An 18128-nucleotide genomic window follows, 5' to 3' on the forward strand; every position below is an offset into this window, starting at 1 on the left:
GCCCTCTGGACTTGCCTGTGTGTGCATCCCAACCGGGGCCCTGGGGTGCTAGGCACTTGGACACTAGGCACTCAGCAGTGGCAGCTGGGCTGTTTTATTTGGTCACTGGATTCAAAATCCATCCTTTGCCTGAAAGGGATCTCTGGTGCAGACTTGCAAGCAGGTAATCTCACTGAGAAATCAAATTGTGATCAGCAATTCACCAGAGTGCTCAGTCAGAAAATTCACTTGTGTAACCCTTAGTGTTGGAGACAAGCACAAGTATTCGTGCTGTCTTCACAGCTGCATTGTAGGACTTCGGCTGTCCCAGGGTTCTAACGCAGTGACAAACTGACGGTGGGGAGAGATGGGAGACCAGGCGAGTAGAACCAGAATAAGGTATTTTTGAAGGAAGAGTTTTTATGAATATATTATTCATTAATATATTTATTCATAAGAAGAATATATTTATAAGGATTCTGAATATTCAAGAGTCTATTAACAAATATATTTTTCATGAATATATTTATAAGGAGAATAAGTTTTTAAGAACAACTTGTAAGGAAAAATATTCATGAAGAATGATTCTTGAATATTAAGAATATATTCATAGGAACGCTTCATATTCAAGAATGTTTTTCAGCTCTGAGAGTTGCAGAGACAAATGGAATATTTCTTAAAATGATAGGAAACAAAATGGAATGCAGTGAAAACTCAGTATTTCAAATGGAATGAGTGACTGTGGCAAAGCCCTCACTCAACAGAAGGAGATTCCACAAAGAAAATTTGATCAAGAAATGTCAGGGATGTTCCAAGTCAGCCCACAGCAAGGGTAAGAGGTCACAGTTCAGAGCCAGGGGTTAACAGGAGTCAATCTTCTGTGCTAACACTTGGAATCTATTGAGGACTTGAGTTAGCCATGGTCAGGATCTCATCACAGGCCAGGAGAAAAAAGGTGTTCGGAGTTGATGAAGGAGAGATTTTTCTTGGGAGGACTGTGGATTGTTGGAAGTGAGAGAAATTTATCTTTGTGAAAAAGTATCTGAAATTAAAGGCATTCAAAGACTATGGTCTCAGAAGTCCTAAGCTCCCAGAGCGTCCTTGCTTAATGATCTGATTTCCAGTCCCATATGTGTATTTCAACGTGTTGTGTAAATAATGGTCCTTTAGGGGAACTCTTTCTAACAATCTAGAAGTTTGTTATTTCTTGAAATCCTAACTGGCAATATTTTGCTTTGTCCTGCATACTTTTCACTTCTGAGACCAAGTCTTTGCATGGTCTTTAAGATACTTGTTACACAATTTTTGCTTTGTCACGCATATTCCAGATGGGAGTCAGGAAAGAGGAGAGTTAAGAGGCTAAGGGTGGTACCTGGGGGGCAGCCGAGGCCTTCAAACCATCTGGGGCATTTCCAGATGCTGCCTCACTCCTTGGAGGGGAGGGTCCCCTGGGAGAAAGATTTCAACTTCCAAGCTTTCCAGCCTGTCTGGAGAGGATGAGGTAAGGGGAGGGAATTTGTTGGAGTCAAAGCTGGATGTGGTAGGGCTGGGTCCAGGGCAGTCAAGGCCCCTCCAGACCATCCTGAGGCCTGCCCCACATGCTTCTGGGCCCCCTAACAAAAAGCCACCTTATGTGTATTATGTTAGCTACATTCGTTTACACACATCCACAAAATCAAATTAAAAAACCCCTCGGGGTAGATATCTTTCTTTTTACAGATAAGTTATTCCCATCTAGGAGGTTACGGAGCTGGGACTTGATGTTGAATTTGATGTGCTTACCTCATTCACTGATCCAATAAATAACTTCCTTTGTGCTGATGAAGTGCCACATACCACGTCAAGTGCTGGGAGTAAGTGATGAGCAAGCCTGCCACGGTCTCCGTTCTCACACACCATCTAGACTAGTGGGGGGGAGACAAGCCCGTGGTAACGACAGCAAGTGAGGAACCACATGATGGGAATAGGGCTGCAGTGGGTCTTCCCCAGCAGGGGTGAAGGGGAGGGAACAGCTCAGGCGGAGGCATCCACTTACACCCAGGAAGGTGCGCTTGGAGGGAAGAAGGAGCTCAGGGTAGGTCCAGCACGGGATGGGGGCACGAGGGAAACGCTGTGACAGGGAAGGAATAGGGTGAGGTGTGAAGCTGGCAGCCTGCCGGGCCAGCAGGGACCAGCTCAGGAGCTGACCTGCGCCTCATGGGTCTCCACCTCCAGCGAACTCATGCTGGTGGGAGAAGCTCTAACACAGAAATGGCCAGAGTCAGATGTTTTGGTTTCCTGAGTTGGGCCGCTACTCTGTTCAGCCAGGAGAGGCTACTAGGACGGGACCACCTGAGTTGCCTCTCCAGAGTGGCAAGGTGAAGGCACTGGGTGGCAAGTCAGGATGTCTGGCAGGTGGCTAGACACCTGGATCGAGCTGTACCTGATTGCACTATCTTCTAGGAACACGACAGTTCAACTCTAATTTGGCTTGGTGTTGTGTGTTCTAGTCTAGATCCTTTGTTGAAACAAGTATTAAATATATGAAACATGCATCTCAGATCTTCCACGGAGCCTCTATGATGAACAATTGTGAGGTTCTTTTTAATTTGAAAATCTCCACTTTAACTTCTCAAGTTATTAACTAGGCTCCATACCCAGCATGGAGCCCCACACAGGGCTTGAACTCACCACCCTGAGGTCAAGACCGGGGCTGAGATCAAGCACCAGACACTTTAACTCACTGAGCCACCCAGATGCCCCTAATTTCTCAAGTTATTAATGGCTGAATTTGCTTCCCTAGGGAAACCTATCCCCAATACTCAAAGGCTGACTTCTTTGTGGGCTATGCCAAGCAGCGCTTTGTTCCTCCGTGGCTGAGATAAAAGCCCTCAGGTTGTGTTGTGGGAATAGGTTATTACAACATACTCATTAAGGCATGGAGGTGGGGGTTTTATTTTATGTTTATTATCATTTAAAATATATTATAATTTTAACACAGCAGAAGCAGGAATTTAATTGTACATGGCAATCTAAAAAAAAAACAGAAAATAAACAGCAAAGAAAACTCCACAGAAAATAAAAATTTACATGAACCAATAATATATTAAAATTCCATTTAGGTGGGAATCTTTAAAAGATGCAATATGTGCACACCTCTTAGAGAAGAATATTTTTCCTTCAGTGACCTACAGTTTGAGAATCTCTCCAGGCCGAATCAACTTCCTTCAATCGTAAGATTCTTAATGAATCAGAGAACAATGGTCTCTACTTCCAAGGGGCCGGTGCAGCTCTGACAGTAGGTATGAACAGGTGACTGTCTTTCAGAATCATGGGGCTGACTCCACTAAGTGTCAGGTACAGTCACTTAACACAAAACAAGTAAGGTCTGACAAGAGATCAGAATTGTTCAAATCACAGCTACCAAGCTCCCTACTTCAGAGATCTTCCCTGTTAGAGCGTCTCTATCAAGATGTAACACAGTCCCTTATTACACGTGCTGGCGGGGGGGAGGCGCAGGGCCAGTTCTTCTCCGAGGCCTCCTCTGAGTGGAGGTGGGAGGGGTTCAGTGCAGGTGGGTGGCTGGCCCTCCAGCCCGTGTGGGGTGGCACGAGGGGGGCCCCCCGCCCCGCGCTCCCGCAGGCAGCCTCAGGGCACTGGTGAAGGGGCCTCAGAAGGGTCTGGCCAGCTTCTGCTGGCTGTCCCCCTGGTGCTCCTGGGCACATTCCAGGAGGCTCTGGGACACAAACAAGAAATGATTAATGGAACAAAAAGGAGAATTAATGAATCATGAAAACATGTGCTTATTATTTTAAAGATTCACACTTTCCTGAGTAAAGTACCCAAAAATCCCACATAAAGTCTTTTTAAAACACCAGGCCTCTCTTAGACTCACTGCACCCAGATGGCAAGTCTGAGCCTGGCTCAGATGTTCTGGTGAAACACTAAGAATGCGTTTGTGAGTGTTGTTTTTTTTTTTTAATATTTTACCACTCGAGAGTTTTATGCTTGAAAAATGGTTAATGGTGAAGGAGAACCACTGAAGGTGTGTGTGAGGGCTTCTTTGGTCTGTTTGTTGCAACGCATCAGAGCTGGAAGGGCCCCACCAAAGACAATGATGTTCCCGAATCACACCCCGGCCTCTGCATCGTGGGCACTAGGACAGTCCACGGTACCCTCGAAACATCTACACCACAGCCATTTTCAAAGGTCCAAATTAAACACGGATATGACCATGGGGACATTAAACCTAAATTAGTGTGGGCCAGTTTTATTGCTGAAAGAGGAAGGTCCTGGAGCTGCGGTAGGTCGGGGGGTGTGTTTATCCTCTGGCTTCCTGGCCTGAGAGAGAATCTTCTCCACTGAGGTCCTGGGAATTCCTGAACATGAGGATAGAATTATAAATCTTCAGTGCTGGACCCAGTTTGATCTTCATCACCTTGACGATGTCCGTCTGTGTCAGAAGTAGGAAGGCTTTGCCGTCAATCTGCTGCGAGGAAATAAACAAACATGGTTTACCCTCGGGGACGTTCCCTCGGGTGCTGAGCTGTGTGACTCCGACGGTGGCAGCCTCCCTGCAGCTCCCCAGCAACACAGGAGGACGGCCCCCTCCCCACCTGGGCCCGACTGCTGCCCAGCTCTGGACTGTTACCCATGACTCTGTTAAATATGAACTCAATACACACGCGTAATTTCTAAAATTGTTATGTTTAAAAAATCTTGGCCTGAATTTGCATCATGAACCTTAAGGAAAAAAACCTACTTTCATCCACCAAGGAAATCTCCAGGAATTTCTCCTGACAGAACAAAGTGAACTACTGAAAACAGTTCAGCATTTCTAGAATAGCAGAATTAAATAAATTATGGTATTTGTCTAGGTTGGGGTGCCAGGCAGTCACCGAAATTCACCTCTCAAAGAAACACTTAATGATTTGGCAAATTTTTCGTGAATTGTTAAGCAACAAAATACAACATGATGACATAGAAAGATCTTGGTTCTAACCCATAAAATTAAATGTGCATGACCACATGTACACATGCATATAATGAAAATATTTGAAGTCTTTATATGTTAAGTGAAGTCAGATTTGGCTGGTGGAGTAGTGGTTTATTTTTATATTCTCCTTTTAACTGACCTGCATTAAAAAGTTTTTTTTAATAAGAAATGCCATTATAAGCAAAAATACATATAAAATAGATGTTTTATTTAATAGTTTTTAAAGATGATTTATTTTAGAGAGGGCTGGGAGCAGGGAGGGAGGGCAAAGGAAGAGGGGGAGGGACAAAGACATTCCCCACTGGGCACAGAGCCTGACATGGAGCTCAATCTTGTGACTCTGAGATTATGACCTGAGCAGAAATCAAGAATTGGTTGCTTAACCCACCAAGCCACCCAGGCGCCCCTTATTTATTAACCTTTAAAGCATAGTGACCTGACACGTAATAGCTTTCCTAAGATTCTCAGGATGGTGAGTGACCACCATACAGCCCAGTCTGCTCTCAGAGTTTGAGTCTCAGGGACTGTAGGCAGGTCCTACACTCACATCACCTATTTCAACACACACAGGCTCAGAAAGCTTGCTGGTTCTAGAACCAAGATGACAGAATGAACGGGTCTTCTATGGCAACACCTTTCCCTGCACCTAGCACTGTGTTAGTTCTAACCTTTGTGAATCAGTGATGCAAACCCTTGGAGTCAATGAGTCGATGAGGAGTAAGGATCCCCCACAGACCCAAGTTTTGCAATTAAAGTTTTAAATTAAAGTGGGAAATTAAAGATCTAAGAAAGCTATAAAAAGCTTCATCTGGGCAGCCCAGGTGGCTCAGCAGTTTAGTTCCGCCTGCAGCCCGTGGTGTGATCCTGGAGACCTGGGATCGAGTCCCACATCGGGCTCCCTGCATGGAGCCTGCTTCTCCCTCTGCCTGTGTCTCTGCCTCTCTCTCTCTCTCTCTCTCTCTCTCTCTCTGTGTCTCTATGAATGAATAAATAAAATCTCTAAAAAAAAAAAAGGCTTCCTGTGCATTTATGATAGTATTTGTTGAAGAATCGTCCATTCAGAGAACAGGATACTTGCAGACTTTCCCAGGCACTGAAACACACTACCCCTGATCAAAGCCCCCCTGGCGAAGTCTGTGTTTTACAGAGGAGGGGAGGATAAGGCAGGCTAAATGATCTGCCCACTGGGGGGCCGCAGGTCTAAGAGCCAAGCTGGAGCATCGTGACGTGCAGAGACCTGTGGACCAGGTGGGTCTCGGGCATCACAGGATGCAGAGAGCGGCCCGTATGTGTGAGGCGGGGCCAACCACACCGGAGCTGTGCTGGGTTGGGGAAGAGCAGGTGAGCATCGTGTTTCCAGTGGCAGCTATCCAGACTGCCACCATACTGACCCTAATGCTGAGTTCCCTGGAGATGCAGGACTTGCTGGGCTTTGAGGAGCCCAGGACCCCAAATGCAAGAGTCCTTTCCCTGAACCATGCATGCCCTGAGAGGGAGAGTGTGTGCTACACACCAGAGGCTCTAGAGGGTAGTTTTCTAGGAGACTTCTGGAGCAATAACGATGGCCCTGGAAACAACATGGACGGGGGCTACAATCTGACTGCCCTTTTCCTGCTAGGCTTCTTCATTGGTTGTTTGAGAACCCAAGGATAATAACTGTAAAGTGCTCAGCGCAGGGCCCAGCACTTGGCAAGGCCACGATAAACAATAACCACCGTGGGCAGCCCGGGTGGCTCAGCGGTTTAGTGCCACCTTCAGCCCAGGGTGTGATCCTGGAGACCTGGATCCAGTCCCACATGGGGCTCCCTGCATGGAGCCTGTTTCTCCCTCTACCTGTGTCTGTGCCTCTCTCTCTCTCTCTCTCTCTCTCTCTCTCGTCTCTCATGAATAAATAAATAAAATCTTAAAAAAAAAAACAACAAACAAAACAATAACCACTGTATCTTCACGATGATTCCGTAGCTGGTCCAGTTTCTTCTGGGGTCCCTAGAGCTATAGCTACTAATTCCAGGACAAATATTAAGTAGTTTGGAACTTTTCCAACCAACTGAGGGTAGGAAGCAGAAACCCCATAGAAGGATTCTGTGGCTTCTCTGCATTCCTCTTGAAGCAGGTGCCAAGCAGGGACATACAGGATGGTCCCACTGTCCCCTTGAAGTAAGTAACTCCCTCTCCTCCCCGGGAGCAGGCTCCTAGCAGGACTCCATTCTGCCCCCAGTGAAGCCTCAAGTCATCACGGCAGAGCCTCCACAGCACCCATAAGAATTAACTGACATGTTCCTTTATTCCCTCACCTGACAGGCTATTTCTTGGGCAGGCCACACGGGCCGAGCACCACAGCATTCAGTGACAAAGCCCAGAGACTGACGCTGCTGTGCCCCGCTGCTCTGCTGGGCTCTTTCCTGCCCCGAGCCTTTTCTCCTGCTCTTATTTACACGGAAGTAAATGAAAACAAAGCACTTCTGAGTCCATAAGTAGGGAAATACATATAATTTTTGCATTTCTTACCTCTTTCTTGAAGCACTTGGCATGCTCTTCGCAGCCCAGAAGAGACTGTACAAATTCGGCCACCTACAGAGTGAGATGAAAAGCCTGATTTAAAACTTGCACCTGAAATAATTTCTTGGGTTGTAGTAATTCAACGTTTGAGTAAAATACACTTCAAATCCCTCAAACACTTGGGATTTAAATACCAACTATCAAGTCACATAAGCATTTGCCAGCTCAGAAATTAGATCAGCCCCCAGTCTCTCTGTTGGCCTCTCATTTCCAGGCTGACCTACATAGGGTTACCGTTATGAGGACATTGACAGCCTCCTTGTGTGCGGTGCTGGCATTCTGGAATCTTCTCTCATCTGATCCTCCTGTCCACTCACCCTGGGAGGGTCAGGAAAAGCAGGAGGAAGTGGCCGTGTGCAGCAGTCTTCACAGTGACTGTCTGAGAGCAGGACCTGTCTACCTGGCACCTCAGTGGCCCCAAGGCCCGGCCAGTGACAGGGACTCTAGGGACCTAAGCCAACCAAATTCCCCCATCAGTGACAATGAAGCTGAAGCCCAAGGAGGTTTAATGACTTGCCGAAGGTCATGCATGGCTCAGAAATGCCAGGGATGGCTTTGGATCCCAGGTTTTCAGACTCCAAAACCGGAGTTCTGGAGAATCATGCTCTTCAACTTCATTTTCCACTCTTTCTCCCACTCCCTGTCCAGCCACACATACCCTAAGTTCCTTTTAATTAGACCAAACAATGACCTGGCTGTATGTGCAGGAAGCTGCTGAGAGTTTCCAACTGATGCTGTCAGAAAGCTGAATGAACAAACATAATAAATCGTAGTGTCAATGACCAAAATGACAAGTGGATGCTGGTCACTTCTGGCAACATCTGGCCCTATTGCACACCAGAAGGCTACAGTGACAAACCCGGGAGATGATGTTTGTCAGAGTAATTGTCTTGGGTTTTTCATTTTTGTCTCTGTGTCTTGTGCCAACCGAACTGTGTGCACTTGAACCTTCTCTTTCTCCTCTAATGGAAAAGGCCCACAAGAAGGTGGTGAGTTCAGGGTCTTGTATCAACATGTTCTACACCCCGGGCCCTGAGAGTTTCTGGCTCTCTGAAGGGAGATGGCAGTGGACACTGACCCTCCCCACACTCTGCAGAAGAGAACATCGGGTGTTGATTTCCAGCTTACAGAGCGGTCAGGGCCCAACACCCACAGAGCGAACATGGGTCCTGATGCCTGTATGCACAACCTTGACTTACAGCTCTGTCCATCCATCTATTTTTAAAGATTTAATTTATTTGAGAGAGAGTGCACAAGAGAGAGCACAATGGCAGGGCGGGAGAGGGTAGGTAGAGGGAGAAGCAGACTCCCCGCTGAGCCCATGCAGGGCTTGATCCTGGCATTCCAGGATCATGACTTGAGCCGAAGGAAGACCCTTAACCGACCCACCCAGTCTCCTCACAGCTCTAATTAATACAAACATTTCAGCACCTCTTTTTAGGGGCAATCAGCAACGTTGGTGTCTGCTTTACTCACCTCTGATGCCACAAAGTGTATTTTACCACGAGTCATTTACAGTCATCCTTCCAAAATGCAGGAAGATGAGAATTAAAAAAATTTTTCCCCCCAAACCAGTCAGCATGCTGCCACTCAATGGTGTCCTCAAGCCCTAGGAGCACCCTGGTGCTCCACTCTGCCGGGAGCCAAGGCTGTTTGTTGACTTAACACGATTTGCTCTTCTTAGGGGCTAAAAAGCAGGGAGCTGAGTGAGGAGAGTCTTGGAATGCTGCTGCTCAAGTTGCAGAGACACGGTAAGTGAGGCAAGTGACAGCAGGGACTCACAGAGTTTCTAGGGCCTGGGACACTGTGAAGTGGGTGTGGTCCCCCGGTCCAGGATGCTCTCTGGCCAGGTACGTCTGACCCGTGCGGCATGTGAGACCCCTGCTGGGTGCTGGGAGGGCAGAACCGGTGAGCAGGGCATGCGTGAACTTCCAACGAGTTTACAGTTTGATCAGAGGGGGAGGATTAACAGAAAATGGTGAGTGAGGATGGCTTACTGATCACTGCTCCCATGAGCGAAGTTCTAGAAGAGAGGTGGAAAGGCTTCTAGCAGGGACAAATGGCATCTCAGATGGGAACCGAGTTAAGGCAGCACCAGGGAGGTGGGAGCTGAGACAGACACCGCTGGGTGGCAGTGTTTCCACCGGGGGGCGATTTGGGCTGGACAAGTGGAGAAGACCTCAGCACAGAGCGCCAGGGCCCAGGCCACAAGCTGGCTGCATAGCGCTCAAGTCATCAGCAGTGAGAAGTCCAGTTTGGCTAGAACTTCGGAGCAGAAGGGGAGTCGTGGGTAAAGGCAAGGGCTGAGGTGGTGGCGGTGTGGTTTCCGGGTGTGGGCAGCAAGGAGCCCTGGAGGGGCGGTTCTCTCTCTTGGCCCCACTTTGAAATTACCTGGACAGCTTTTAACAGGAATGATGGTGTGGCTCAGGCCATAGAGACTCCGAAGTAATCAGGCTGGATCAGGCCAAGTGTTAGGCATACATTTCTAGATTCCCCAGGTGATTCTCATGTGAAGGTACGGCTTAGACCCTGGTGCAAGAGAAATCTTGAGAGACGATCTAGCAGTGTGAGCCGGCCCGGGCAGGACGTCACTGGGAGACACCTGCAGCTCTCCAGTGGAGAAAAGGCCCTGGACACTCCGCATGGAACAGAGCCCAGAGCAGAAGCAGGAGGCCCTGTGAGGTAAAATCCTGAGATCTGCCCACACTGGGTGTGGGAACAAAGGAATCAAAAGCAGAGTCCAGGAAAGATGTTGGAGGGCAGCTTTGTTCATGCCAGCACTATTGACTGGTGGGGAATGATCATTCTTTGCTGTGGGGCCACCCTGGGTATTGCAGGGTGTTTAGCGGGGACCCTGGCCTCTACCTACCAGGTGCCACTTGCATCTCCTCCAACATTGTACATCTAATGCATGCACAGATGCAGTACATCTTGTGCATGCAAAAAATGAATTCACCCTTCCCACCTCTTCAGCTAACGGAAAACTGTTAAGGAAAGCTGATTATAAAGAGACCACTTGCTCCTTTCCATTAACTTTATAAGAAACTGTTTAACATGAGGTTTCAGTAGCATCTTGTTTTGCCTCTTTAAATTATGACGTGCACAAACCTTCTTTTTCAATGCAATGCATCTAAAGGTTTGATACCTGTAACTTTTTTTTTTTTGGTTGCAATTGTTTAAGAATCATGGATTTATTTTTTGTAACTCTTTGGCTATTGTCCTTGTGTATCCTGACCGCCATGTGTGTCAGCCCACGTCAATCAAGATGGGTGATTATGAAATGCCAGACTTCTAAATTAAATGTTTTGGAATTCAGTGGGTAAATAAATGCTGCTTTGGGGGGGGGAACACAGCCAAAAATGTGTCCAGATGTTGCCCATATCTTCCTTGGTTCAAAGCCACTGCTCTAAAGGAAGGTTTTCCTGAGATGGCTCTTTCACAGGGAAAGAGGCTGAATGTCATAGCAGGAACACTAAAAAAGTAGGACTAAGAATTAGCAGAAGACATACATTTTGTCACATCTCAATCACTAGCTCCTGTGGGAAAGCCATGCCAACAATAAGGAGCCTGGGCGACCACAGACAAAGAGAAGTGTTTTGAGAGATGGTCTTTTTAAAATACACATTCCAGGTACTTCCATTCACGGCATAGGCGTTGTGTGTTGCTTTGATGGCCTGCAGAAGTTAAAATGTCCTTTTCTGGACAAACAGAAAGAATCACATTCTTCCTCCTCAGTATTGTTAGCCAAGAAGTCACTGTCCATGTCAGAGGTAGATAGAAGTCTTTAACAGGAATAATTTTCGTGCCGAGCCAGAGAGGAAGTGGAGCAGCCCAGGCAGCTGGGCAGCCCTTAGCTGGGCCCTGCACAGCCCTCCCTGCCTCACCTCCCTGACGGCGGGGCCGCCTGGTCTCCGTTGCCTCACCATCGTGTCTGAAATCCTCTGCCTCTTTGGAAAGAGAGTCTGATTCTATTCAATCTGTCCTTTTCCAAAGTCAAAACTGAGTTCCGTGAAATCCACTGAGGCCGACTTTTCTGGCCAGAATTAAAAAATATCCAAAGGCCTCGCTTGATCATTATTCAGTGCCATTATTCAGTGCTGTTAGTATTTATTCCCTCCAAGAATACATTATATTTTGAGGCTTAACAGAAAGCCCATTTTGCTGCAAATTTTAAACATAAAGTGGGGAGCTCTAACACACTGTAGAGTACTATCAGAAAGCCTCCTTCCCATTCTCCCCTTAAGAATCCTCTGATTATCTATTCAAGTCTGTGGTAAATATGAACTAGTCAGACTGGTGTGAACTCTATGAAACAGAAAACTGGCATCTGTTTGCCTGAGCCAAGGTGGCCGTGTGGACGTGTCTGCTCGGTAAGGCGATGGCGCTGCTGTGGGAGCCCGGGGACCACCAATCCCTACCTTGGTTCCAAGAATACACCTGCTGTGGAGGCCGACATGTGCTTGATTCCCCAAGTTCTCAGGAGTAGGGTAGCCCATGGTGAAAGGTCAGCTTTATTTTGGAAGGACACTGAGTAGGTTAATTCTGGGAATGACACAGCAGTTTGGAGAGACCAAGAAAGATGACCCTGTGGCCAGCTCTCGGATAAGCCCATTACTTCCCTAACTTACTTCCCCCAGCGACCTACTTTTCCTGGCATTCTCCTGGAACTCAGAAGGCCTGTCTCCTTCAGTGGGGCTACGGCTCCCTTCAATCTTTCCGAGTGGTGCTGTTCTCCATTCTGCTGAGCCTGGAGCAGTGGGCCTGATTACCGGCTCCGAGTCCACTGGGGACCATGTTTCCAGCCTGGGTCTAATTTTTTAACAGTGGAATTTGTTATTTGTCTTTTTTTTTTTTTTAAGGGCCCGCTTGTACAAGGCTGCTATGCTTAATTACCAGTATCCTGAATTTTTCAAAACACTCCCTTCTGTGGAAAGGTTGCTTTTAAAGTGACTGCCATCTTTCAAAATTAATGGACACTTAGGGCACTCTTGGTGGAGGCTATGGCGATGTATACGTGCTGCTTTAAAAAGCATTTTTGGTTGTAAGGAATCAAAGTACCCATAGGTGCACCGAGCATACATGAGCCATACCTGTGGCTCTAATGTGCCCACAACATGTCACCTCCTGCCCTCACGTGTCCACGCACACCTGGGTACTGCATAAAACCCACCTCCCCACTTATTCACTCACACATTTGTCAGGCACCTACTCTGGGCAAGATACTTACTAGAATGATGTAAGGAGATATAAAAATATTTTAGTTTCTACTCTTAAGCACTAATATTCCTTTATGGAACATTTCCATGGCCCAGAGTAAGAAATACACTTCGCACTGACCGTAACTTGAGTGTGTGCACATACCCACACGTTTCTAACAAAGGTTTCACAAGATAATAACCCTTACTACACTACTGGTCTTTCCTCTCATCTCTAGAACCATGAAATTGACTTCACAAGCCTACCTGTGCTTTGAAAAACTCTGCTCTCCCAGAAACAGCCACAGCGACAAAGGAGTTAAAAGCCAGCTCCCAGGCTCTGGGCAATCTTACAAAGGCCCGGTGCTGGCTTTTCTTCACAGGTCACATAATGCAGAATGGAGGACTTCCTCCCAGGCCAGGACAGCAGACAAAAGGAAGCATTCTTGCTCTTCCTCTTGTGCCACAGACAGACTCCTGCCTTCAGTCTCCCTGAGTGGCACTTGACACAAGGACACACACACGTCCATTTTCAGGGTATCCTGTCTTGGGCTCCTATGATTCCTTCCAATACTTTGCCTAATGAGAACCAAACACAAAGGAACAGCACCCTCCTTTGTCTCCTCTTGCCCTTTCAAATCCTTACTGCCCCATTCCCATTTTTAATGCAGTGTCTAAAATAGTCACAACTCTATTGTTGGTACTCACTGGAATGCCCCCTCAGCCAAACCCATCTGAGGGATGCCTTATTTTCAAAGATACAAATAGAGCCGTCACAGAGCCCACACTCTCACCCCATCCAGGATTCTTCTTGAGGGCCTATTTTGGTTCCAGAAAACGTGCTACAGGAGTGTGAGAATATAGAAGGGAATTTAGGATGTGCTCCTTGTCCTCAAGGGCATCTAGTTAGGGGGATTTCAAGATTATGATATAGTAAGCATTAGGGGATAAGCCAAACTTTCTCTGAAATGCATCCTTGAGGGAAGTCATGGTTATGGAAGCATCACGACAGGAACGCTTTATGAAGACAGCATCACAGATGGTCGTTTTACTTTAGGTCTAGAAAATTCTAAGGCCTCTTTCAGCATGAAAGAGCTGGTGTTCCATGTGTGTCCACTACAGAGAACTCAGGGACTGTGACCTTAGCCTCCTCTTAAGTCTTTGATGGCATCCTCAGTCATCCTCAGTCTCCCCTGTGGTGAGTCCTTCCTTGTCCCAGTGAGACCTGCAGTGTGACAAACACTGTCTTTCTTCATCCACCAAGCCCTTGCTTTCCTGCAGTGCCAGACTTGGGACTCACCAGACCAGAGGCCCCCTAAACTTCCCAGTCATTACTTAATGTTCCTAAAACAGAGGTTCTATTCTTTTTGGATGATGGTCCTCTTGAGACGTTCAAGGAATACACATATTGTACACATTTTTCCACTCTCACCCCCACCCCGAAGCCTAGTCCTGCAGTTCCAATTAGGAGTCCTGAGCTACTTCTGACATGGGCCCTACCCAATGGAACCCTCGCCACCTGCCTTCCCTGGACTTTTCTCTTTTGTGGACACTCTCTCCCCGACCGTGGTCCCCACTGACTTCCATCCTCAGCAGCTCTCCTTGGATGACCATGACGGTTCACTCAGGGCCCCCCATCCAATAATGACACCCCATTTGGTATTTCTACCCCCCAGAATAGGTGCTGCACATCCATTGCTATAATGTAATTCACAGGGACCTCTCACTCAAGATGTCCCATATTTAATTCACCATCTTATCTCCTTGCCCCCAAACTGGGTCTTTCCCTCAGAAGTTTCATTTCGTTTGATGGCACCACGACTTTCCCATTCTTTCAGATGAAATCTCCAACTCACATATTGTCATCCTAGGTCGTAAACAAATGGAGTCACATTTGGCTCATTTCACTTCTTCATCTTCAGTATCTAATCTGGTTCACTGTGTTGTGTTAGTGCTGTCAACTTAAAAATGTCAGCCAACTTTGACTTCCAGTGGTTCTTCCCACGTGGCGCTCAGTGCAGGCAGAGGTGATTCTACGCCAGGAGTGTGGCAATGCTCCCTGATAGCTCCCTCCCCTCCAAGGCCTCTTCTCACACTTCTGCAGATGAGTGCCATTCACATGCCCATGAAGCACCGTCTCCACGGGTGACTTTCTGCGTGAGAACCGCTCAGGTGGTTCATACTGAGAAGTGACAGGCCTGCCAGTGCCTGGCCTCACACAGGCCACTCTGTGCCCCCAGGCGCACAGGGCGCTTGGTGGGGAAGATGTCAGCTCTGGGCCTGGCTCTGCCTGTGAGGCCCCGAGAAGTGACTTAGTCTCTAGGTGCCTCAAAATGGGCAACAGAAAAAAGTACTTGCCTTACTCTCAGTATATTAATAATGTTCACTGTCATTATGGATGTTAGTAAAGGATGTGCTGTACCTTGGCCATCCTTGTATATGTCATACTCACTCCCATGTGACCTTCTATTTTACCTTTTGACTGCAATGGCCTCCTTCTCTTCTCTGCTTGGGTGTGTTCCCCTTTTGTTTCAAAATCCAGCTCATAATGCCCCTATCATTTGACACTCATTCAACAAACATTACTGGCTTATCTAATAAGTGCCAGGTGTAGTGAGAAATTCTCAAGAAACATGCCAAGTGAGTGAAAGAAGGTCTCTACTCATCTGGTGAGGGGGCAGACAAGTGAGTGTAGGTCAGTGGCAGAAGACTGAGGAGATGGGAGCATAGAGGTGAGCACTGTGCTGATGGCTGGAGTGGCCTCAGGCAGAAGGAAAGGTGACCTGAGGCAGGGTTAGCAGCTGTGCCAGTGTGAGAACGCCATGAGGGCATGGTAGCCCAGGATGGGAGGACCATGGGGGGCATGGTGGGAGGTAGGGCAGGAAAGGCAGGGAGGACTGCCCACGCAGGTCCTAAGGCATGCCAAGGACTTTGGGGAGCCAGGGATCATGTTAAGGTAGGCAGAGACACCCCCAGAGCTCTGTGTCTCTACCATGTTCACCCACTCTCAGGACTCAGCTGCTCTGTGCATGTAGGGCTGGGCTGGATGCAGGTGGCTGCCCTCCCCAAGACATCTTTCTAATAAGCACGATGTTGACGATGCAGGGGAGGAGAAGCCATTGTCAGCCTAATTTAAAAGTTGGTAGAACCTTGAGTGAATGGCTTGCAAGTCAGGAATGAATGACTTGCCACTAAGCTCCCCATTCTGCACCTGCTGTTACAAGGCCAGAGCTGTACATGATTGGATTACAGAGCACAATAGGTCTTAATTCAGTTGGCTTCATCATGAAGCTGCTGCACGCTTTGTAAACTGGTAAAAATTCTTCGAGGAGGGGTAGGGGCAGGCTCCACATACTCTTTCAGGAACAGGAACACATTTAGTCACCACTGGCTGGAAAACTCCGCCAACGCTCCATCATCATGACTCTGGGGGCACTTGTAAATAGTGGAAGGGGAGGTGGGGCAGCAGGGTGTGCTGAAGAAGAGCTGTCAGCCTCTGCTGCTGGGCAGGGCAGTCCACCAGGGAGATTCTGGGAGGTGCCTGCGAGGAGGTGGATATAGCAGGCCTGCCCGAGACCTCCAGCCTCTGCATGGCCTTTGTTACCTGCTCCTTGTCCAGGGCTGGAAAGGAAGGCTTAAACTGAGGTTAAGTCAAGCTGATTGCAGAAGTGCTCAATGAACATTTTGCAATGAATTTAACTTCAGCTCCACCATTATCTCATCCTCGGAGTGACCCTGGGGTTTTCCTTCATTTAAAAAAATTAATTAAGGCCTGACTAGTGGAAATGATGCCTTTATTAAAAGAAATGTCAAAGAGTGTATTCCTTAAAAGAACACTGCTTTACATATGAAGCATTTCTACGGCATTACAGCAAGCACCGGGACTTACCTGGTCCTTATGAAAACCAACATGGTAATGCACAGTGATACTAAAGTTGGATCAGTTTTCTCATGCATACAGCATCTTCTGCAGTGCTGTGATCTAACTCACATTAAACACAAACCTCAGGTTAACAGACCATCTGTGACTTTGAGTGGACAAATGGCTACACAGAGCTGCTCAGTATCGAGGACCAGGGGATCCTCTGTGGCCCCGCAGGAGCCAAAGGGAGCCCCTCAGCACAGGACAGACCACCCTGAGGTGGCTCCCCAGACAAGACGCTGCTTAGGAAGGGGCTGCCAGGGTGCAAGTGGAAGATGCTTATACGTATGTGCTTCCCCCAAATCAGTCTGTGATGCAGGTCTGGAGGCTTGGGCCCCTTTACCAAAACTGGCACTAGGCCCATGGTGATGGAGAACAGAGGCGGGTCTGGGATACCACTGGGGCCCAAAACCAACTGGTCTTCCCTGACTTCCTCAAAATCAGGCCTGTGTTCTCCCTTAAGTACGGCTCTTAAATTTAAATTTGATGCAGTGGATTTCATGCCCTGAGAGAAATTCTCAGCAACAAGGTCTGGTCCACCCAGAGCCCCAGAGCAGCCCTGCTCACCTCCTCCACTGTCCATCGGGCCACCTCGCCTGCCTGGATGTTGGCCACACCTGGAAGCAGCTTGCAGTGCTGCTCCCTGCCGAGAGGAAGGTCCCGGAAAGGGTGGGCTGACACAGAGGACATGAAGACCGACTGGTGGAGAGCCTGCTGGGTCTGCTCAGCCGAGTATTCTGAAAGAGAGGCAGGTTGAGTGAAGTACACATGCGGGGCCAATTAGCGGACATCACCTAGGTCAGCTCCTCCTCCCAGGTGGCCAGGGCCAGGATAGGAAAAGTGCAGACTCAGGGGGAACCCTGGTGCTCCCATCGCTTGACATCATCACCAGGAGGAGTCCCCTGGTGCAGGCCATGCCACTGCTCTGTTTCAAAGTAACGGTCATGATGAGAAACAGATGTTATATATGGCCTGGATGACTCTGGCTATCTGCTGAGCAAGGTCAAATAATCTCTATGAGACAGTTTGATGCCAACCAAGAGCTAGCTTGTCACTGTCGCTGGCTCCTCTCTCCTTAAATCAGGAGTCAGAGGAAGTACAGGACTATTAAGTGGATCAGCACACCGACGCATCTGGGTTGTGTGTGCGCACTAAGAACGACTTCTTCCTGGAAGCTGCTTCATTTGTCTCCAAAGGCACCATGAACCCAGGGCCACATCTGGCTTGACAAGTCCCCCAGGGGACAATGAATGTGGAATGCAGTACTGGGTCCCCATGAGGATGTTGGTGGCAGCTGCTGTGCTAGTTCCCAGAAAGCCACGATGACCCCTTGGGACTTAGGGAGCAGCCGCAGTGGAGATGTGATGGCCCTGACACAGGTACTCTTAAAGGGGCGCTCTCTTTTCAGAGCAAAAGCTCTGAATGAGCTCTGGTTCTAAGACACGAAGGGCAATGGCTGCTTCCCTGCTCAAGATTGGTTGCTATCACCAAGGGAGCT

At 48.0% G+C, this 18128-nt stretch overlaps 1 protein-coding gene across 2 annotated transcripts in view; it reads right to left on the minus strand.

Moving 5' to 3' along the window:
* Positions 1-2965: 2965 nt before the first annotated feature.
* L3MBTL4 (L3MBTL histone methyl-lysine binding protein 4) overlaps positions 2966-18128 on the minus strand; it is a 442980-nt gene continuing 427817 nt past the window's right edge. For both annotated transcript variants that reach the window (XM_055324067.1, XM_055324068.1), the window contains 3 exons: positions 17198-17367; positions 7463-7525; positions 2966-4447 (listed from right to left, as the gene is read on the minus strand). In XM_055324067.1, coding sequence (XP_055180042.1) covers positions 4280-4447; positions 7463-7525; positions 17198-17367 — 401 coding nt within the window. In that variant the 3' untranslated portion in view covers positions 2966-4279. The remainder of the gene's footprint in view (positions 4448-7462; positions 7526-17197; positions 17368-18128) is intronic.

This window comes from Nyctereutes procyonoides, unplaced genomic scaffold (genome assembly GCF_905146905.1).
Source record: "Nyctereutes procyonoides isolate TBG_1078 unplaced genomic scaffold, NYPRO_anot_genome, whole genome shotgun sequence".
In the NCBI taxonomy this organism is placed as follows: Eukaryota; Metazoa; Chordata; class Mammalia; order Carnivora; family Canidae; genus Nyctereutes; species Nyctereutes procyonoides.